The sequence below is a fragment of the Ceratotherium simum genome, chromosome 6 (genome assembly GCF_057802395.1).
Source record: "Ceratotherium simum simum isolate JZ-2026a chromosome 6, ASM5780239v1, whole genome shotgun sequence".
Taxonomy (NCBI): domain Eukaryota; kingdom Metazoa; phylum Chordata; class Mammalia; order Perissodactyla; family Rhinocerotidae; genus Ceratotherium; species Ceratotherium simum.
This window is the reverse complement of record NC_141905.1, coordinates 74,109,338-74,133,950: the sequence shown is the minus strand read 5'-3', so window position 1 is coordinate 74,133,950 and position 24,613 is coordinate 74,109,338. Positions and strand designations below refer to the sequence as shown.

General features: G+C 36.1%; 1 protein-coding gene across 4 annotated transcripts in view; it reads right to left on the bottom strand.

Annotated features, from left to right (window-relative positions):
• Positions 1-24,613, bottom strand: part of ATRNL1 (attractin like 1) — a 773,536-nt gene that overhangs the window by 392,671 nt on the left and 356,252 nt on the right. For all 4 annotated transcript variants that reach the window (XM_087432666.1, XM_087432665.1, XM_087432664.1 and 1 more), the window contains one exon: positions 11,334-11,412. In XM_087432666.1, the coding sequence (XP_087288792.1) occupies positions 11,334-11,412 (79 nt within the window). The remainder of the gene's footprint in view (positions 1-11,333; positions 11,413-24,613) is intronic.

Below are 24,613 nucleotides of genomic sequence, written 5' to 3'. Positions count from 1 at the left end.
CTAAGGGCAGCCCCACCCAGCTGCAATCCTCAGAGAGCTGACAAGAGACCTAATAGGCTAGAGGTTTACAGCAATTGTAAGGCCCTGAGCCTAACAACCTGCCACACTGGGGGCCTACTCACTTAAAAGAAATACTGCAACACTGATGTGGTATTAGAACTAGCAGCCAACTGTGCTGGGGCTCCTCACACCTGATAAAGAGACTGAAGGGCCCACAACAACTACAAGCAGCTGAGCATTACAACAGCTGGCCAGGAGCATAACTCAGCCTCCCTGGGCGCCTATAGGGAGAGCAAACAGGCCACAATAGAAGGACACACGTAGCCCACATAGGGGCCACCCCTGGAACATTGAGAACTGAGGGAAGCACACTGGAAGCCTCCTAAGCCATCACTTACATAAGGTCACCTATCCAAGAGCAGGAGACGTAGCTGACCTACCTAATACATAGACACAAGCACAGGGAAAGAGGCAAAATGAGGAGGCAAAAGAATACATTCCAAGTAAGGGAACAGGACAAAACCCCAGAAAAGGAACTAAGTGAAACAGAAATGAGCAACCTACCTGACAGAGAGTTCAAACTAAGAGTGTTAAGGATGCTCACTGATCTGGGGAGAAGAATAGATGAACTCAGTGAGAATGTCAACAAAGAAATGGAAGATATAAAAAGAACCAATCAGAAATGAAGAATACAATACTGGAAATGAAAAATTCATTAGAGGGACTCAAAAGCAGAGTAGAGGATACAGAAGAACGGATCTGTGAGCTGGAAGAAAGACTAGAAGAAATTACCCAAGGTGAACAGGTAAAAGAGAAAAGAATTAAAAAGAGTGAGGACAGTCTAAGGGACCTCTGGGACAACATCAAGCACACTAACATCCGTGTTATAGGTGTCCCGGAAGGAGAAGAGCGAGACAAGGGGGCAGAGAATCTATTTCAAGAAATAATAGATGAAAACTTCCCTAACCTAAGGAAGGAAACAGACATCCAGGTACAGGAGGCACAGAGAGCCCCAAACAAGATAAACCCAAAGAGGCCCACACCAAGACACATCATAATCAAAATGTCCAGAATTAAAGATAAAGAGAGAATCCTAAAAGCCGCAAGAGAATGTCAAGTTACATACAAAGGAAACCCCATAAGGCTATCAGCTGACTTCTCAGCAGAAACCTTACAGGCTAGAAGAGAATGGCACAATATATTTAAAGTGCTAAAAGGAAAAACTTACAGCCAAGAATACTCTACCCAGCAAGGTTATCATTCAAAATGGAAGGAGAGATCAAAATTTTCCCAGATAAGCAAAAATTAAAGGAGTTTGTCACCAAGAAACCAGGCGTACAAGAAATCTTAAAGGGACTGATTTAAGGGGAAAAGAAGACCACAAATAGGAAAAATTATCTATTTCCACGATTAGAACGTAATGGATACAAATGCACAAAAAGAAGTTGGATATGATATCAAAAACATAAAAGGAGGGAGGAGGGTAGTTAAAGAGTACAGCTTTCAGACAGAGGTCAAACTAAAGTGACCATCAATTCTGTATAGAAGAAGTAAGGAACAGAGAAGGACTACTAAAACACTGAGGGAAAAAAAAAAAAAGTTAAAAAATGGCAGTAAGTACATACTTATCAATAGCTACTTTAAACGTCAATGGACTAAATGCTCCAATTAAAAGGCATAGGGTGGCTGACTGGATAAAAAAACAAGACCCATATATATGCTGCATACAAGAGACACACTTCAGACCTAAAGACACTCACAAACTGAAAGTGAAGGGATGGAAAAAGATACTCCACGCAAATGGCAATGAAAAGAAAGCAGGCGTAGCAGTACTCATATCAGACAAAATAGACTTTAAAACAAAAACTGTAAAACAAGACAAAGAAGGGCATTACATAATGATCAAGGGAACAATCCAACAAGAGGATATAACACTTGTAAATATCTACGCACCCAATGTAGGTGCACCTAAATATATAAAGCAATTATTAACAGACATAAAAACAGAAATAGACAGTAACACAATAATAGTAGGGGACTTTAACACTCCACTTACACCAACGGATAGATCATCCAAACAGAAGATCAATAAGGAAACATTGGCCTTAAACGACACACTAGAACAGATGGACCTAGTAGATATATACAGAGCATTCCATCCAAAAACCGAAGAATACACGTTCTTTTCAAATGCACATGGAACATTCTCCAGGATTGATCACATATTAGGCCATAAAACAAGTCTCCATAAATTTAAGAAGATTGAAATAATACCAACCATCTTTTCTGACCACAACGGTATGAAACTAGAAATCAAATATAGGAAGAAAATCAAAAAAGCCACAAATACATGGAGATTAAACAAAATGCTACTGAACAACGATTGGGTTAACGAAGAAATCAAAGAAGAAATCAAAAAATACCTGGAGACAAATGAAAATGAAAATACAACATGCCAGAATTTATGGGATACAGCAAAAGCGGTTCTAAGAGGGAAGTTTATAGCAATACAGGCCTAGCTCAACAAACAAGAAAAATCTCAAATAAACAATCTAACAATGCACCTAAAGGAACTGGAAAAAGAAGAACAAACAAAGCCCAAAATCAGTAGAAGAAGGGAAATAATACAAATAAGAGCAGAAATAAATGAAATAGAGACGAAAAAACAATAGAAGAAATTAATAAAACCAAGAGCTGGTTCTTTGAAAAGATAAACAAAATTGACAAACCTTTAGCTAGACTCACCAAGAAAAAAAGAGAGAAGGCACAAATAAGTAAAATCAGAAATGAAAGAGGAGAGGTTACAACAGACACCTCAGAAATGCAAAAGATTATAAGAGAATACTATGAAAAACTATATGCCAACCAATTCGACAATCTGGAAGAAATGGATAAATTCTTAGAATCATACAACCTTCCAAAACTGGATCAAGAAGAAGTAGAGAATTTGAATAGACCAATCACCAGTAAGGAGATCGAAACAGTAATCAAAAACCTCCCCAAAAATAAAAGTCCAGGACCAGATGGCTTCCCTGGTGAATTCTACCAAACATTCAAAGAAGACTTAATACCTATCCTTCTCAAACTCTTCCAAAAATTGAGGAGGGGGAAGCTCCTAACTCATTCTACTGAAGCTGACATTACCCTGATACCAAAACCAGACAAGGACAACACAAAAAAGAAAATTACAGGCCAATATCACTGATGAACATCGATGCGAAAATCCTCAACAAAATACTAGCAAATCGCATACAACAATACGTTAAAAAGATTATACACCATGATCAAGTGGGATTTATTCCAGGTATGCAGGGATGGTTTAACATTCGCAAATCAATCAACGTAATACACCACATTAATAAAATGAAGAATAAAAATCACATGATCATCTCAATAGATGCAGAGAAAGCATTTGACAAGATACAGCATCCATTTATGATAAAAACTCTGAATAAAATGGGTATAGAAGGAAAGTACCTCAACATAATAAAGACCATATATGAGAAACCCACAGCTAATATCATCCTCAATGGTGAAAAACTGAAAGCTATCCCTCTAAGAAGAGGAACCAGACAAGGATGCCCACTGTCACCACTCCTATTTAACATAGTATTGGAAGTCCTAGCCAGAGCAATCAGGCAAGAGAAAGAAATAAAAGGGATCCAAATTGGAAAGGAAGAAGTGAAACTGTCACTATTTGCAGATGACATGATTTTATATATAGAAAACCCTAAAGAATCCACCAGAAAACTTTTAGAAGTAATAAACGACTATGGTAAAGTTGCAGGATACAAAATCAACATACAAAAATCAGTTGCATTTCTGTACACTAACTACGAAGTAGCAGAAAGAGAAATTAAGAATACCATCCCATTTACAATTGCAACAACAAGAATAAAATACCTAGGAATAAACTTAACCAAAGAGGTGAAAGATCTGTACACCGAAAACTATAAAACATTGCTGAAAGAAACTGAAGAAGACACAAAGAAATGGAAAGATATTCCGTGCTCTTGGATTGGAAGAATTAACATAGTTAAGATGTCCATACTTCCTAAAGCCATCTATAGATTCAATGCAATCCCTATCAAAGTTCCAACAACATTTTTCACAGAAATAGAACAAAGAATCCTAAAATTTATATGGAACAACAAAAGACCCGAATAGCTAAAGGAATCCTGAGAAAAAGAACAAAGCTGGAGGTATCACACTCCCTGATTTCAAAATATACTACAAAGCTATAGTAACCAAAACAGCATGGTACTGGCACAAAAACAGACACACAGATCAATGGAATAGAATCGAAAGCCCAGAAATAAACCCACACATCTATGGACAGCTAATCTTTGACAAAGGAGCCAAGAACATACAATGGGGAAAAGAAAGTCTCTTCAACAAATGGTGTTGGGAAAACTGGATAGCCACATGCAAAAAAATGAAAGTAGACCCTTACCTTACACCATACACAAAAATTAACTCCAAATGGATTAAAGACTTGAATGTAAGACCTGAAACTGTGAAACTTCTAGAAGAAAACATAGGCAGTACGCTCTTCCACATCAGTCTTAGCAACATCTTTTCAAACACCACATCTGACCGGGCAAGAGAAACAATAGAAAAAATAAACAAATGGGACTACATCAAACTAAAAGCTTCTGCACAGCAAAGGAAACCATCAACAAAACAAAAAGACAACCTAACAATTGGGAGAAGATATTTGCAAACCATACATCTGATAAGGGCTTAATCTCCAAAATATATAAAGAACACATGCATCTCAACAACAAAACTACCAACCCAATTAAAAAATGGGCAAAAGACCTGAACAGACATTTCTCCAAAGAAGATATACAGATGGCCAACAGACACATGAAAAGATGTTCAAAATCACTAACTATCAGGGAAATGCAAATCAAAACTACAATGAGATATCACCTCACGCCCGTCAGAATGGCTATAATTAACAAGACAGGAAACAACATGTGTTGGAGAGGTTGTGGAGAGAAGGGAACTCTCATACACTGCTGGTGGGAGTGCAAACTGGTGCAGCCACTATGGAAAACAGTATGGAGATTCCTCAAAAAATCAACGATAGAACTACCATATGATCCAGCTATTCCACTCTTGGGTATTTATCCAAAGAACTTGAAAACACCAATTTGCAAAGGTACATGCACCCCTGTGTTCATTGCAGCCTTATTCACGATAGCCAAGACTTGGAAGCAACCTAAGTGCCCATCAAGGGACGAATGGATAAAGAAGCTGTGGTATATATACACAATGGAATACTACTCAGCCATAAGAAACGACGAAATCCAGCCATTTGTGACAACATGGATGGACATTGAGGGTATAATGCAAAGTGAAATAAGTCAGAGGGAGAAGGTCAAATACCGTATGATTTCCTTCATTAAGTAGTAGATAATAACAACAATAAACAAACACATAGGGACAGAGATTGGATTGGTGGTTACCAGAGGGGAAGGGGGGAGGGAGGAGGGTAAAAGGGATAATTCGGTACATGTGTGTGGTGATGGGTTGTAATTAGTATTTTGGTGGTGAACATGATGTAGTCCATGCAGAAATAGAAGTACCATGTTATAAACCAATGTTACTGCAATAAACAAAAAATAAAAAAAAAAAAAAAAGAAAACAAATCAACATTTTACTTTGGATAATCAGTCCTTTCTCTCTCTCGTCCATGTGGATTTTGTAGGGTTGAACCCATCCCCCAGCTCCAGGGTGAGCACTTGTTTTGTAAATAGGGCTGCCAGATTGAGCAAATGAAAATAGAGGACACCTAGTTATATTTGAATTTTAGATGAACAATGAATTTTTTTAGTATAAAAACACATACATACACATAAACATTGAAGACATATATATACAGATATATTTGTGTCTGTGTATCAGATATATAAAATTTTGTGGTTAGCCTGATTAAAATTTATTGAGAGGAAATCAATATTCCTGGCCATTTCTTAACCTACATAAATAATTGGGTCTAAATTAAAGATAATGACATGTAATAAATAAAAAATTATGATTTTAGGCAAATTTTTCATATCGTATATATATAGTAAAAACAAGCGTAAAAGCTATCTATTTTTTTTAGAAATTAATTCTATGTATAGTTATGCAGCAGTTCACATTTATTTCCATTACTAATTCCACTTCCAAAAACTTTTTAATATACTATATCTCCCCCTATGGGTGACACCACAACAAAGTAAATCAAGGTGTTCCTTTGAGAACTGTGTATATATGTGTGTGTGTGTCTTACTGAAAATGTTTTAAAGCTATAAATTCCCTAAAACTGGGGTCCGTGTCTTTTTCTTTATATTTGCAGCATATATCAATTGTCTGGAATATTTTAAAGATTAATACATCTTTGTTGAATTGAGCAAAATGGAAGCACTGCATCTGCAATAAGATCTCTGGCAACAGGTTTACAAGGCAAGAATCAGTTAACTTTCAAATCTTATGCGCCTGTACACATTTGACTTCTCAATTCAAGTTATTTCTAAGTAGACTTATGCTAATTTTTAAAATTATGATAATATAAATAGGCATGCTGAACATCTGCAATTTCTAGTCTATAGGATAAAGTAAAAAAAAAATGTAAAGCAATGGTAATCATTATATTTTGCAATTCAATAGGAAAAAATTATAAGCAAAAATAAGTTAACACTGAGACCATTAACTGCAAAGTTAGATATTTATTTGAGTGCATTATTTAATAATGGTTAAAAAAACTTCTTGAGCCAGGCCTCATGGCCTAGAGGTTAAAGTTTGGTGCGCTCTGCTTCAGCAGCCCAGGTTTGGTTCCTGGGCGCAGAACCACACCACTTGTCTGTCAGTAGCCATGCTGTGGCGGTGGCTCACACAGAAGAACCAGAAGAACTTACAACTATACACAACTATGTACTGGGGCTTTGGGGGAGAAAAAGGAAGACAAAAGGAGGAAGATTGGCAACAGATGTTAGCTTTGGGTGAATCTTCCCCTGCAAAAAATTAAAAAAAAACTTTCTTGCTTTTTTCAAAGCTTCATCTAGACATTAAAATATTAAAATATTATATAAAATTATTTATAAAAATATTATATAAAATATTTTTAAAGTAGTAAGAAATTCTACAAGAATTTGCATATAGTACCTAATTAATTTTAATTTCTCCCCCCAAAATAACATTTTCTCATTACTCTCTTCACTCTGTGCTCTCCTCTCTCTATATATTGTCTAAGGAGGTAGAGTAACTCATTTTGTAAAACATTGCTGTATTGCATTAATAATATTTAGATAACCCATTCACCACAAATTTAGCATCTCAGAGAATATTTTATCATTAATTATTTACCCATGACATACCCATAGTAAAGTAAAACTTAATGATATTATTACTTTTCTGTTTTTGTGCCCACAAACCAGTTAGATATAGAAGGAAAGAATTAATGCATTTCCCTCTAGGAAAGTAATTTGTTACTCAGAGCTAGTAGAATCTTACCTATGGATTTTAGTTTTAACTAAAACTGCAGGTTTATAACACTAAAGTCAAATCTAGGTTTTAAGCTGTGAGATTATGAAATGTGCAGGAAATTTGAGATACCTATTAAAAACTAAAATTTCAGTTTAAAAATGAAAATTGTTAAGCGTGACAATATTTCAAGAGACTGTTTTTTTGGGGGGTGGGGGGAGGAAGCTTGGTCATGAGCTAACATCCGTTTTCAATCTTCCTCTTTTTGCTGAAGAAGATTGGCCCTGAGCTAACATCTGTGCCCATCTTCCTCTATTTTGTATGAAGGATGCCTCCACAGCATGGCTTGACGAGTGGTGCGTCAGTCTATGCCTGGGATCCGGGCCTTCGAACCCTGAGCCGCTGAGGCCAAGCGCACGAACTTAACTACTAAGTCAAGGGGCTGGCCCCTCAAGAGACTCTTTTTAACATACACTTGCTCCTAACAAATGTTTTTGTAGTGTAATGGCTATTTATTTAAAACTGAATGTGCCACTGAAACTAGATGTTTTTAATACCTCTGTGATAAGCATAAGCTATAAAAATGAACTCATCTTTCTAGTGTATTATATATTTCCACTGATCAATATCCACTTAGTATTTCCACGAATTAGCACCCCCCCCAAAAAAAACCCTTTCATATTCCTTATGGGGTTATCATAGAAATGAGTTTGGGGATTCTATATGATGAGGTAATATTAAAATTGAAGTCCTTCATAGTTTCATTTTTGCGCTTTAAAGAGCCTCTGAATTCTCAGAGGTGTTATTCAAAAGGCATAACATTAACAGTAGCCTTCTGATATTAAAATTATACCACAAACAAATGTGTGTGTTTATGAGAAACCAAAGCTTCAAATAGTTAAAAATAATAATAATAATATCTCTGGCTGAATTAATAAATTAAAAAACGTCCAAATATTATTTTCATTTTAAAACAGTCCTCATATTTAGAAAAGCAAGTACAACTCCTGTAATAAAATTACGGAAATACTAAGAAGGAAGAATCCTTTAAATAATTTTCATTTACTATTACAGATAAATTGTCCTTCTACTAATCACAGGGGTCCTCTTAGGTTTACAATAATTGATGTCTTAATGTTTTGGAGAAAGTGACATATCCACATAAAGAAAAAATACTGTGATTTTTTTCCTTTTGGAAATATTAGAGTTATTCTAATAGTTAAAACTAAACAGAGAATCAGATAAAAACACATTTTTACCTCCATTCACATACAGTCTATAAATTAGGACTATCACACGAGCTACACCGAGTGTAGTTAAAAGTCTGAGCCCCAAAGACCAAAATGACCATCCTTTTTTTGTGTGTGTGAGGACGATCAGCTCTGAGCTAACATCCATGCCCATTATCCTCTTTTTTTTGCTGGCCCTGAGCTAACATCCGTGCCTATCTTCATCCACTTTATGTGGGACTCCACCACAGCATGGCCTGACAAGCAGTGCATCAGTGCGCGCCTGGGATCTGAACCCGGGCCACCAGAGTGGAGCACTCGCACTTAACTGCTACGCCACGGCGCCAGCCCGACAATCTTTTAATAATATAAAAATTATTATCTAATAATAGATCTCTTGTACTCATCAAAATAATGCCATCTTTACTTTGGGCATCAACATATGAACGGTTTCTAAGACATTTAGAATTTTGTATTTAAAGGATTTAATAAAATTAAATTTGAGAAAATTTCTCACAATATTTTTTAAGATATGATATCGTAACATGACACAACCTCTCAACAAGACAGATTTTGTATTTCGGTAGAGACAGAAAATTAAATGCAAACATTATTGTTATATTCTTTAACAAAAACTCACTACATAGATGGGTTTTGGAAAGCAGGGCATTTTACTGAGGGACTCGCAGGAGGACACAGTAATATTTAGCAGCACAGGTTAGAACTGGCCCAGTGGTCTCTAATCTGCTTCTCCCTTCGTATTTCTCCCTCGTTCTCTCCACATGCAACACATATTTTGAAAGATTTTGACTTCCAAACAGAAGACAGATTCACATTTGTATTTTTTAAATTAAAGTAATATCAGCTTACCAGAGCTTCTGATAATACGCAATAAACAACATTACTACACTGAGATGATATAATATTAACCAAAAGAAATTTGTCATTTTGAGAAGCGTGAAAAGTTTTGTAGGTAAATGAACTCTTCACGTTAGTTTTCTCAAATATTTAGCACTGTTTCTAGAGTTTAGTTATTACACATAAACGTTTCTAGAGCTCTAGGAACCTCAAACTGGGAATTTGCTATCTAGTATAATATCTTCTCTTTAGAGGAAAAGAAATTCAGTTAGACCACTTACCCATGTTCAGAAGCCAGTTAACGACAGAGTTGTACATTGATCTTTTCACAATGCTTATTTATACAGTTGCATTTTATAAAGCTTAGAAATCAGATATTTAAACATTGCTAGTCATAATGAAGTGATTCTGACTTCATTTCTAATGATTAGAGACATAAATTGTCACTTGCCCTATTCCATTATGGAAGGTCTTCACACCGCCCACCTACGGATTGTTTTCTCTTCCTGGATCTATAATTTCACCTTAATAGACTGTCTAACAAGTGTAGAAGACTGTTTATGTCCACAAAGAATTCTACTTCTTGCCAAATATTTATATTTAATAAGCTCCTTTTCAATTGGATTACTTTTTATCATAGGGTCATACCAAGCAAATTCTCATTGACGTCACAGTGGCCTTAGATAGAAAATCAGAGAGGTGGAGAGGATTAGAATGAATAATTTATTTGGGGGGGTGTCAAGTTTACAAATATAGATAGGGACTGAGCTTTAATAAATGTTTGAAAATAGGAGAATAATTAAGAAAAACTCATGTCATTCACTAATTCCATAGTGTAGAATACTCTGGATTGTTTTCTATCTTTAAATATAATCTTTTTGTATGTGGAATAAAGAAAGTAAGCAACTATACCGCTGCTTTATATTGTTGAATGAAATTATACATATAGAAACATGCTGGGAAATGCAACAACAAATAGAATACTAATAATACTAATACTAGAATACTAATATTAATAGAACTAGAATATAATAATATAATACTAATAAAAACAGAAACTTGCTTTTTCATTATATGAGGTATAGAACAATAAATCTACTGCACACTTATGCTCCTCAGATTATTAAATTTCTTTGTTCCTTTCAATTACTTAATATATACAAAGTTAAGAAACTATTTATTTAATATATTTATATCACTAGTTGTTGTTCTGTGGGAGTATTACTGTTTTTATCAATTGTAGTATTATCAGGAACAAACATGATTAATTCTGATACAGAAATGTATCAAATTGAGGTGCATTTCAAACATACTTGGATTACCAGATAATCATGAAATGGAAAAGAACTGATTACCAAAAAAAAAAAAAAATTCTAGGAGATAAAAACCAAAAATAAATATTTATCACTCAGAATTTTCTTTTAAATTGCCACAGAGGCAGTTATAAAAATAATGTTTTTATAATATAACTAATTACTTATTAAAGAGATTGAAGAATATTTAATCAACAGAACTAATATTTGTATTCACTATAAATTCTAACACTACTAAAAAAATCTGTTTGCAATGAACTAGTGTTTCTACAGATATTGACTTAAAAGATACTGGTAAAGTTTACTCTAAAGCTTAAAAAATACTAGAATAATTTGTTCAATCTTAATAAATAAAAGTGGTTTGAAAATCAGTATTTGAAAGAAGCATGTTAATTAAGCACTGGAGATCCATATGTTTGCTCAGATCTTTAAACAAAAGATTAAATAATATTACTGATACCTCTCTCCGTCGAGAAGCCCAACATGTTTGTTTGATCTTCCATACCACAGCAGCTACCAGTAACAAGGATAAAAAACAACTGGAAAATAAAACACAAATAATTTTTGCTTAAAATATTTGAAATATGTAATGAAATAATAAAGATTATGTAGAGGATTTAAAAATATATAGAAGTAGTCACTTTGCCTTGGTAAATAATTCAACCAAAAAAGGATAAATTAGCAGTGTTTAAAATGTTCTCAAGTAAAATCAAAGTATACAGATAGAAAAAAATTTTTTATATTCCTTGCTATACATTATAGTCTATCTTTAAGATCTTTTCTGTCACAAGGAATGTAAATTTATAATTCTGTTAGTTTTATGAAGCAACAGAAATCTATTTAGAATTGCTACTGAGTCATAACATCTGGCAATTTTATAAATTTAAATATCATACATGTTCATTCATTTTATCTTTATTAGCAACTATTTTAGAGATGAGAATATTCCAGTGGTTCTCAACTGAAGGTGGTTTTGTCCCTCCCTCCCCCAGGGGACATGTGGCAATGTCTAGGAGACATGTTTGCCTATCACAACTGGGAGAGGGGTGCAATTTGCCTCTAGTGAGTTGAGCCAGAGATGACCCCAAACATCCTGCAATACACGGGACTGCCCCCAACGACAAAGAATTATCAAGTCCAAAATGGTAGTAGTGCTGAAGTTGAGAAACTCTGGTATATGCCAATGTTTAAATTAAAAAATAATTCAGTTACAATGTTTATACAGGTGGTCTATACATATTAGGTACAATATGCAATAAGCTATGATAATGCAGGATACTTTGTTAGCAGTAATTTGAGACTGACAAATCTCAAAATAACAGATTTATGTGAATCTGATTAATGAATCCCAACCATGTATCACTGTTTGTTTTCTCTTCCTTTGCTCTGTGGTCAAAGATTATGCTATAAAAAGACCTGGGCCACTACAAATTCACTGGTCATTGGCCACTACAAAAAACCTGGTCTTCATCCTTAATGGATAACCCCCTTAATGGATAATTCATCAATTGATTCACTCATAAGCAGCACAAATTTTGACACTTTCTACTCTCGTCAAGTCCTTAATATATTTTTTTCCTTGCCTCACTTGAAGAGAAGATCTCAGAATATCTTCCAATGATGATAATGACAATGACAATTCTAGCACCTATCTGTTGAGTGCTGAACACATTCCAGATACTGTGCTAGATACTTCACATTAATGACTGGATTTGGTTTTATAAGAACACTTCCAGATAGGATATATTATTCTTATTTCAGAAAAGAAGAATCCAATGCTCAGAGAGCTCAAAGTAAATTGCTCATAGGCACACAGGGACTAGGCACTAGTGCCAAAATTCAAATCCAGCTATATAAGCCTCCAACTCTTTCCTCCCCATCTGTTGAGGACTCTGAGCTTGCACACCATCTCACAACAGCTGTATTTCCATATCCGTTCTCTAATTTGTTCTCCAGTATCAAAGAAAATGGAGTAAAAAAAAAGGAAAGAAAAAAGCCCATGACCCTAACCTTTCCAACCACTGAGGTGCCTTTTTGTTTCCTACATAATTATTTTCCCCCTAATATTTATAAACTCTCTCTTTCTGTTTCATCTTAATTTAAATTTTCAAAAGTGCTCAAGTCCCATATCTCCTAAAAAATAAAAACAATAACCCTCCTTTATTGACACTGTAGTTTATTGACCAAATGGTCAATGCAGCCACTTCCATGTCAATTTCCTCATAACCTAGTCATATTTAACTCCTTATAATCTGGCATATGGCTTGTATACTAACAAAAATGTTAATATTAATATTAATAATGATAAATGTTTATATAACATTTTAGAGGATACTTGCCTCACTATGACTTTCTAAAAATTAAATAAACTGTTCTTTATGGACTGACTTTCACTTCTCAATTGACAATACCAACCATCCATTCTTTGAAGTTCCTTCTGAATACTTTATTTTCTTGGTTTCCCTTCATCCTTCCTGACATACTACAGGGTCAATGAAGGTAGGTTTGGTTCCAGATTCCCTCTTCTAAATTATGGACATTTCTTAAAATTCAGTTCACAACACCATGCTCTTATCTTCTCTTGCTCTCAGAGAGAGAGTTCAGTTATTCTCATGGCTTCAACTACGACCTCAATTGGAATGATTTCCAAATCTATATCATTATACCTGCCAAAATGAGAGCATCTTATCATTAAAAGGGATCTAAGAGATTATTTAGTTCAGACTCCCTCCCAGGAAAGAAATGCCCAGGACAACGCTGATAGTGATCCAGCCCCTAAATAAATAATCACCATAGCTGAGAAGCTGCTGACTCACAAGTCAGTGCATTCTATTTTTAGCTAGCTCAAACTATGAAAACGTTCTATTAAGCTGTCTTTCTAACTTTTATCAATCAGTGCTGCTTCTGTCTTCTGGGTTACACTGAATCAGCCAATTCTTTCTTCTATATGCTAAAACTTCTTCATATATTTGAAGAAGCTTACGTGATTCCCTCTAGTCCAGTGGTTCTCCACCAGGAGAGTTCTGCACTCCAGAGGATGTTTGGCAGTGTCTGGAGACACTTTTGGTTGTCACCATTTGGACATCTAGTGGGATACTGGTAAATATCCTACAATACACAGCCAGCTCCTCTCCCCCAGCAAAGATTTTCCCAGCCCAACATGCCAATAGTGTTTTGAAACCCTGTTCCAGTCTGAATTATTATTATAGTGGTTACACTTTCCTTGTTATATCCAGGTTAACATTGTAACTGTTAAAATATGGTACTGAAAATTGATACTTTAGATATAGATATAGTCCAAGGATGCACCTATCTGAATTGCAGTTCTACCATTATACCCCTAAAATTTTTTGACATAAGAGACATACATATCACCTCAAATCTACCACGTCCAAACTGAACTCATGAATAACATTTATAATAATAAAAGCAACTAACATCTATTGAATAATATGTACCAAGCACTATCGTTGTGTGTTTTACATGCATTATGTCTTTAATTAACACAATCACAAATGATATATCATGTATACTGTTATGTACTCATTTAAAAGATGAGAAAGCTGAATCATGGAGAGTTTAAGTAAATTGCCTAAGTTACAAAAGTCCTTAGGGGTTAGCAGTAAAAGTAAAGACAAATCATGATGTAAACAAATTGACTGGTAAAATAAATAAATAGTTTAAGAAAATATTCTTCTAATAATCTGCAATAAATATTAAAAACCCAGTAAAAAATATCTCAGTTCCTGGAATAGAGTAGTTGTCATTAAACTTTCCTAAAACAATGGAATTGGTTCTTTAATTGATTTGAATATCTTACAATTTTTTCTGACATTGAATGTCTTATTTGGCATTATTATCCTTATATCAAGGTAATACCTTACAAACATTTTTGATTTCTAATAAATCACATTGCAAATTAAAATCATAGTTTAAAAATATCTACATTCAACAAAAAGTAGTTTATTGAGAACACTTGCTTCATTAAAAAGCAAACTAACAAAAACACTTGACAAATTTATCCAGCAGAGTTGAAAAGTTACACTCATCCTTTCATGACTATCAGAAAACCCCAGTGTCTACTGACAATCCTGGAAGGCTGAAGAACTACAAAATTCCATCAGTCTGAATTCCCTGATGGAGCAGTGTCTTGCACACCACCTTGTCCCTTCCACTGGTTTCCTTCTGCCCACTGGACTTTAAGTGAGAGAGAAATAAACTTTTATTATATAAAATGACTGAGATTTCTGGGTTTATCTGTTCCAATTTGCTTGTCTCTAATATAATTCTTAAGTCAAAGGTTTTAATGGGCAACGCCAAATATTAGCATCTTTTATCTAGTATTGTGGCAAGTCTGCCAGAGAAAAATTAGTTTCACTGCTTTCTTTCAGATCTTGTTTTTTTCCTGTTATATTATACAATAGCTTGTATTGCTTCTTTGTATAGATATGGGGGGGTGGTAATAATTGGGCTTTTGTTTTTTTTAAAAAAAAAATCTACTGTATAAGAGTGTCAGAAGATCTGAAAGGTTCAACACCCTTCAGTGAAATCCTCCCAATGGACATAGGAAAAACAGGAAAAGAAACATAAAAAGGCAAGTACATGAGCTACAAGGATAAAAAAAAAAAGGGAAGCATAGGAACTTAGGGAGAGATATTTCAATAATTTGATTTTAACCTTCATAAAATGGTCATTACAGAAAGGATTCTTAGTGTGAAAAAACATGGAACTCATTAGGTATTCTCATTTAGGGAAAATTAAAAAGAATTCAATAAAAGTAACACAGTGTGGTATAAGGTTATATTGTGAAGCAGGATTCTAGTGACAAAGAAATACCCTCTGGTAGTAATCTAGTTGGCCAAATGCAAAAAGAGATAATATTGTCACTATTTTATAGCAATTTGAGGTTAACTCATCATAAAATTCAAGTCTTAAATACATATTTTAAAAGATGATTTGGGCACATTAATCTTTTACTTCACTGAAAAATGTTATAAACTAGGGAACTGTGTTGAAATACAGAAACACATTATTTTAAAAGGTAATTTACCTCCTAATAACTGCTATTCCAGAAAATCTCTCTCAAAGGTTTTAAAAGTATCTCCCTAACACTTGAAGGATTTTTTTCTTACCAACTAAAATATTAACAAAATAAATTACTAACTTAGAATGCAATAAAAACTGCATATTAAAAAAATTTTACTTGTTTCAGTTATTAGACTGGCAAAGATGAAAAACCGGCAAAGCCTAGTGGGTGAAAATAGGGGAAGCAATATTTCATAGTATAAATTGTTACAAGCTTTTTTGAGGGTTGTTAAGCAACAATTAACTATATCTTAGCCTTGCAGCACATTTGGTCCTCTCCAAAATGTCCATAGACATTTAGTCCACACTGAAAGGTCCTTGACATTTGGTCCTGACCAAAACATCCAAGAGCATATTTGGTCCATGCCAAATGGCTTTAGACAAAACCAAATATCAAGGACCTTTTGGCATGGACCAAATGTCTCCATGGCCATTTTGGACAGGACCAAATATAACTAAATATCAAGGACCTTTTGGCATGGACCAAAGGTCTTATGGACATTTTGGACAGGACTAAATGGTCCCGCAAATATCAAGGACCTTCTGGGGTGGACCAACTGTCTCAATGGACATTTTGGACAGGACCAAATATATCCTAATATCAGTAACCTTTTGGCATAGACCAAATGTCTTATGGACATTTTGAATAGGACCAAATGTCTGCTAATATACCTTAGGATGCACTGTCAGCTAAGATGATTTCAAACACAGTAACAGAAACCTAACACAAAACGGTATAAACAATATTGAGACTAAACAGATTTTATACCAACTGCTATGAACTGAACTGTATTCCCCCCAAATAGTCACATGTTGAAGTTCTAACACCCAATGTGACTAAATTTGGAGATAAGGAATTTAGGTGGTAACTGGGTTAAATGAGGTCACAAACGAGCTCTCTCTCTCTCTCTTTCTGTGTGTACACACTGAAAAAACGCCATGTTAGCACACAGCAAGAAAGTGGCCATCTGCAAGCCAAGAAGAGAGCCCACATCAGAAACCAACCATGCCAGCACCCTGATCTTGGACTTCCCATCCTCCAGAACTGTGCAATAATAAATTTCTATTATTTAAGTCACCAATCTGTGGTATTTTGTTATGACAGCATGAGCAGACTAAGACAGGTTTTGGTACCAAGAAGTGTGTGCTGCTGTACCAAATACCTACAATTGTGGAAGTAGCCTTGGAACTGGTAATGGGCAGAGGCTTGAGGAATTTTGAGGTGCATGCTAGGAAAAGCTTTAATTGCTATGCAGGGACTTTTGGTAAACATCGATGTTAAAGCCAATTCTGGTGAGAGCTCAAAAAGAAACAAATAAAGCTGGAGAGAAAGCCTTCATCTTCCTAGAGAATACATAAATAATCATGAACAGAATGTTGATATACATATGGACATTAAAGGCCATTCTGGTGAAATGTCAGATGGAAATGAGCAACAGCTTATTGAAAACTGGAGGAAAGGCCATCTTTATTATAAAATGGTAAAGAACTTGGCTGAAGTGTGTTCTAGTGTTTTATGGAAGGTAGAACTTACAAGCAATAAAACTGGATATTTAGCAGAGGAGATTTCTAAGCAAAGTATTAAAGATGTAGCTTTGGTCCTCCTTGCTACTTATAGCCAAACGCAAAAGGAGAGAGATGAATTGAAGAAGGAATTGTTAAGCAAAAATGGGACTAGAACTTGGAGATTTGGAAATTTCTCAGCCTATCCATATTGCAAAAAATGAGGAAGCTCGTTAAGAAAACACTGAGAGTGTGGTGGAACAACCATTCCATAGAGTTCATGAGTGTGATTCATGGACTAATCAGCCATCTCAGCAGAAACCAAGAATAGAGATGGGATTATACCAACAGAGACAATGCAACTTTGAACTAACAGGGACAGGGAAAGCACGATGGAATGAAGGAAGGCTGTCAGGCTTCTTGGATTCTACAGGATGGGACCACAGAGCTATTCAGTTGGGAACATGCTTTATTCTTTAAGAAAAGGGAAGAATGACCCTGAAGGTGATTCAGAGAAAATCAGGGCTCCCACTCCCACCACAGGCCCAGGGGGCAAGGCTGGTTTCTCCTCAGTCTCAAAGGGTGGGGCCTCTTTAGTTTCAGGGGAACAGGATGCCACCACCCAGTGCCCGGGGGGCAAGGCTGTGACACATTACTGCAGAGTCAGGGCCTCTTTACCAAGCTAAAAGGGCAGGGCTGCTCCATAGAGCTGTGGGGGTGACTCCATAGAGCTGTGGGGGTGACACTGCCACCCCAGTGCATCTGAAGGTAGAGCATTGAACCAAAGAAGATTATTCTTGAGTCTTAAAGATCTGATGAAATTTGCCTTGCTAGGTTTTAGACTTGCTTGGGCCCCATCACTCCCTTCTATCTGAAGGAATGGGAATGGGAATGGGAATGTCTATCCTGTGCCTGTCCCACCATGGTATTTTGGAATCACATAACTTGTCTGGTTTCATAGGTTCACAGATAGAGAGAAATTTTGCCTCAGGATGAATCGTACCCTGAGTCTCACCCATATCTGATTTAGATGATATTTATTTATTTATTTATTTATTTATTTATTTGTTTGTTTGTTTATTTTTAATTTTTAATTTTTATTTATTTTTCCCCCAAAGCCCCAGTGGATAGCTGTATGTCATAGCTGCACATCCTTCTAGTTGGTGTATGTGGGATGTGGCCTCAGCATGGCCGGAGAAGTGGTGCCTCGGTGCGCGCCCGGGATCCGAACCCTGGCCACCAGCAGCGGAGCACGGGCACTTAATCGCTAAGCCACGGGGCAGGCCCTTAGATGATATTTAGATGAGACCTCAGACTTCAGATTTTAGAGTTGATGCTGGAACAAATTAAGACTTTTGGGATTATTGGAATGGAATGAAATGTATTTTGCATGCAACAAGGACATAATTTTGGGGGACCAAAGGCAGAATGCTATGGATGAATTGTGTTCCTCCAAACCAGCTTGTATTTGGAGATAGGGACTTCTGGATGTAGTTAAGGTTAAATGAGGTCATAAGGGTGGAGCCCAAAGCCAATAGAATTAGTATCCTTACAAAAACAGACACAGAGTGCTCGTGTTCTCTCTCCGTGCACATGCACTGAGGAAAGGCCATGTGAACACACAGCAAGAAGGCCACCATCTGCAAGCCAAGAGCAGAGCTCTCACCAGAAACCAACCATGCTGGCATGCAGATCTTGGACTTGCCAGCCTCCAGGACTGTGAGATTAAAAAATTTCTCTTGTTAAAGCCACTCAGTCTGTGGCATTTTGTTATGGCGGTCCGAGCAGACTAAGACACTTCCCAAAATCAAAAGGAAGAATAACTTCCAGGTTTGGTCTGATCAGTGCCCTGGCTACATTTCTCTCAGATTCTCTGGACTATACACTCTGCTGTGCATCAGTTTTATTCTCTTTCTTGTTTCCCTCTTAGGAACAAAAAAGGTTGTGGTGGTTCTAGGACTTAGTATGAGGTAGGAGTCAAATTTTACTTTTCCCCCATGTAGATGGTTAATAGATCCAGCACCTGATAAAGTTTTTCTTAAAGCCACAAACATTAACAGACAGTCTTGACTTGCTAATGAAACTTAAGAACAGCCCACTTCCATCAGAGCCCTTCCTTTCCCTTTACTCCAGAGCTCTCCCATGCTATATCAACTTTACAGAGGGATTGGGGTCTTGTTTATATCCTATCTCTATGCAGATATTTTGTTTTAGCCATTTGTAGGCTGTAGTTACAATGTACCCAAAGCTTTCTTAGTGCTATTTGAGTCTGTCCTGCAGGTTCAGTCTGGGGGCCTGGGCAGAGTTCTAACCATTAGCCTAGTTCTCAAATTCTTTGGTATGCTCATTAGGATCAGATCCTCACACATGCAGCTCAAGGGTGATCCCAGAAGTTCATAAACAACTTTATGAGATGGCTTTTCTCTCTCTGTTATTTCCCAGATCCTTTCTGGTTCCCTGATCTCCACTTTTCCATCCTCTAGTCAGAAACTGTCGACTTCCAGGGTTGTGCCAGGTTCTGCACTGGGAAGACAGGGAAGAGAGAAAAGCAAGGGCATGTGTCCTGGCCCTCTTGTAACCACAGATCCACCCTATATAGAAGAAGAGTCCCCTCCCTTGCAGATGTGGCTTTTGCGGCTTCTCATTCGTAGCCATTTTTGCTGCAGCCAATGTACCCACTGTGAGACTGCTTGGGATTGGGGGCGAGTGAACTAAGGAAAGAGAGAAGAAATTGGGGGGGGGGGGTTCCTCCCCTACTCTCTCTGAGCTTTAAAGAGTTTCCTTTTCCACACAACAAGTCAGAACTAGAGAATTTTTCCAGGATGTTTCCTGTCTAGATCACAACAGTCACTTTCAGGTTTCAAACCATATTGAGTTTCAGGTCAGGGGTTACTAAAGGAAAAAACGGTAAACTTCCAAACAGTTCAGTGGCACTTGGAATTCTAGTGTTCTTCCCTGATCTGCCTGCTGATATTTACTTTTCAGAATTATCAAATAGCTGCCCATGCATTTTATCCAGGTTTTATAGTTGAGAGCAGGGCCTGCCCCGTGGCTTAGTGGTTAAGTGCGCGCGCTCCGCTACTGGCAGCCCGGGTTCGGATCCCGGGCGCGTACCGACGCACCGCTTCTCCGGCCATGCTGAGGCCGCGTCCCACATACAGCAACTAGAAGGATGTGCAACTATGACATACAACTATCTACTGGGGCTTTGGGGGGAAAACAAAAAGGAGGAGGACTGGCAATAGATGTTAGCTCAGAGCAGGTCTTCCTCAGCAAAAAGAGGAGGATTAGCATGGATGTTAGCTCAGGGCTGATCTTCTTCACAAATAAATAAATAAATAAATAAATATAGTTGAGAGCAGCAGAAAGTAAAAAGAGATGTATAGTTTATGCAGTGTTAACCAGAGCTGGAAGCCCCATGGTGAGTTGATTTTTGACAGAGTTGCAAAGGCATTTCAAAGGAGAAATACCAGTCTTTTCAACAAGTCATGCTGTAACAATTGGACATCGATATGCAAAATAATAAACCTTGACCTACATCTCAATCATAAACAAAAAATAACTGAAATGGATCATAAACCTAAATGTACAATGTAAAAGTATAAAACTCTTAGAAGGAAATCTACGACCTTGAGGTAGGCAGAGGCCATAGATAAGACACCAGAAGCATAACTTATAAAAGAAAAAAAATACATTGGATTTTATCAAAATTAAAACCCTTTTCTCCATGAAAGACACTGTTAAAAGAACGAAAAGACAAATCAAAGACTGGGAGAAAATTATTTCAAATCACATCTCGGGCAGAAGACTTACATCCAGAATACATAAAGAACATTTAAAACTCAACAATAAAAAACAAACAAGCCAATAAAAAATGGGCAAAAAATCTGTGGACACTTCACCAAAGAACATAAAAGGATAGCTAATATGGGCCAGCCCACTGGCATAATGGTTAAGTTCAAGCACTCCGCTTTGGTGGCCCGGGGTTCACAGGTTCAGATCCCGGGTGCGGACCAACACACCGCTTATCAAGCTGTGCTGTGGCAGGCGTCCCACAAATAAAGTAGAGGAAGATGGGAACAGATGTTAGCCCGAGGCCAATCTTCCTCAGCAAAAAGAGGAGGATTGGCAACACATGTTAGCTCAGGGCTAACCTTCCTCACAAAAAAAAAAAAAAAAAAAAACTATGGCTAATAAACACATGAAAAGATAATCAATATTATTAGTCATTAGGGAAATGCAAATTAAAATCATGATAAGATACCACCACATACCTATTAGAATGACTAAAATAAAAAATACTGACAAGACCAATCACTAAGGATGTTGAACAACTGAAATCCTCACGCTTGCTGGTGGCAATGCAAAATGATACAGTTACTCTGGAAACTAGTGGCAGTTATTATAAAGATAAACATACATTTACCATACGATCCACCAATCCCACTTCCAGATATTTATCCTAAAGAAATGAAAATTTATGTTTGCACAAAACTTGTAATTATGTATGGTGTAAAACTTGTAAGTATGTATATTATTCATGGCAGCATTATTCATAATTACCAAAAAGTATAACGATTCATATCTCTCAATGGGTGAATAGATCAAACAAACTGTGGTATGTCCTTACAATGGAATACTGCTTAACAATAAAACAAAATGGACTATTGATACAAAAAACCAACTTGGATAAATCTCAAATGCAGTATGCTAGGGATAAGAAGTCAGTCTCACGAGGTTACATACTATATGATTCCATGTATATGACATTCTGGAAAAGGCAAAACTACAGGGACAGGGAACAGATCAGTGGTTGCCAGGGCATATGGGCAGAGAGAAAGTCTGACTGCAAAGGAAGCCCTATGAAGGTATCTTTGAGATTTTGGAATTTTTCTGTATCCTGGTAGAGCTGATGATTACAAGAAGCTATGCATGTGTTAGAATTCATATGTCTGTACCCCCCAAAACAGAATTTTACTGCACATAAATTTAAAAAGACTTCAGAAATGAGTAAAAATCAAAAACAAAAACCAGACAAGGAATAAACCAGAAGAAAAAGTGACTGTAATATAGTAAATTTGCTGAGAATAATATGAGAGGAGGCAGATAATTAGGCCTGGTTACATAGGAACCTGAAAGTCATAGTTTGAATTATATTATAAATGTGAAAGGAAGCTTTTAAACAGTGGAGTCACAAAATTTAATCTATGTTTAAAAAATCACTTTGGCTGTTTTGAATATAATAGATGGATAGACAGAAGGAAGAATCAGGGTTTATGTATGAGATTAAGGAAAAAGAAGTGTATTTAGTTGATCCCCAGGTATTACAGTTAGGTAAATAGTGGTACCCATAACTGAGCTAGAATACTGCAAAAAAGAGGCTGTTTGTCAAGACAGCAAATTTAGTTTAGGACATGTTAATTTTGAGGTGTTAAGCAATATTTTGGTGAAAATGTGAGTTACTGATATCACTCTTAGAGAACTATGTTTCAGCCTCTAGCGTTCCAAACCTCAGCATCGAAAATTAGATGTAGAGCATTGGGTTAACTAAATTGCAATAAACTTGGCACAATAACCATTTTACTTAAGCTACATTTGATATTTTGGTTTAAAAGAGCAGCTGGCACCTAAATATCTGTTTTCTTCTACAGCAAAGCCATGGATAAAATTCCTGAGTAAACCTCCAATATAATAAGACGTAATTTATGGTTTCTACTTAGCTAAATCCACATATCTTCAAGCATCACTTCCATTAATATATCCATTATCATAATCTCACTTTTGAAAAGGAAGACATCTGTTTATTTTTTCATTATTCTCAGTGTTCTTTGTCCTTGTATTATTTTTATAAAAAAACCTTTATACCAAATACTCTTTCTAGGTTATGCTACTTTGATATATGTATTTTGTGACTAATGACTTAGGTTTACTTCTCTCCCTGTAGGGAGCTACATCTCTTCTTTTATTATTTTGAAATATATTCACATACAACATGAATAAGTTTCATTTCCCCAAGATCTTTGATCATTGTGCTAACTTTGCATTACTCTTCCCACTCACATGCTCACTTCTACAGAGTCATCCTTGATTGTTCTTGTTTTCAATTGCTTAACTCCTACTTTTTCTTTTGTTTTTCTATTCTTTACATTCCTCTACCTAAACTTTTCCCTTTCGGATCCTCCAAATTATAATCTCTCTTGCTACTTACAGCCGCTAGGATAGCTATAATAAAAAAGACAGATAATAACACGTGTTAGTGAGAATACGGAGAAATTGGAATCCTCATACATCTCCTTTAGAAAATAGTTTGCCAGTTTCTCACACTGTGAGAAATCTAGAGTTACCATATGACCCAGCAACACCACTCCTAGGTATATACTCAAGAGAAATAGAAACATATCTCCACACAAAAACTTGGACACAAATGTTCATAGTGGCATAATTCGCAAAAGCCAAAAAGGGGAAAAAAGAAAAACCACCCAAGTGCCCATCAACTGATGAAGAGAATAATAAAATTATATCTACAATGGAATGTTATTCAGCAATAAAAAGAAATGAAGTACTAATATACACTATATCATGGATAAACCTTGTAAACACTGTGCTAAGTGAAAGAAGCCAGTCACAAAAGAGCACATATTGTATGATTCCATTTACATGAAATGTTCAGAATAGGCAAATCTAAAGGAGGTAGCTTAGTGACTGTCTAGGAACTGGGGGTGTGGAAGAGGAATGGAAAGAGACTGCAATGGTACATGGTTTCTTCTTGGGGTGATGAAAATGTTCTAAAATTTATTGTGATGATGGCTGCAGAGCCATTGAGTTGTGCACTTTACGCAGGTGAATTGTACTGTATGTGAATTATATCTCAATAAAGCTGTTTAAAAAAACAAATTAAAATTAGAAATTAGAAAATGAGTTAAAAATTAGACAGAGGTATGTAAAGCTGCAAGTTTCAAATTTTCTAGTGTTCCTATATGATTCAGGAGAAAAAAAGATACTGATTAACATTAGTGTTGGTAAGGAAAAATATGCATGTTACAATTTAAGGGTAATCATTAAAAAAATATATAAAATGTATAATTCCTCAACTGCTAAAAGGAAGAAAATTAGAGAATATTAGAAGCACATCCAGTTAAATAGAAAACAGAG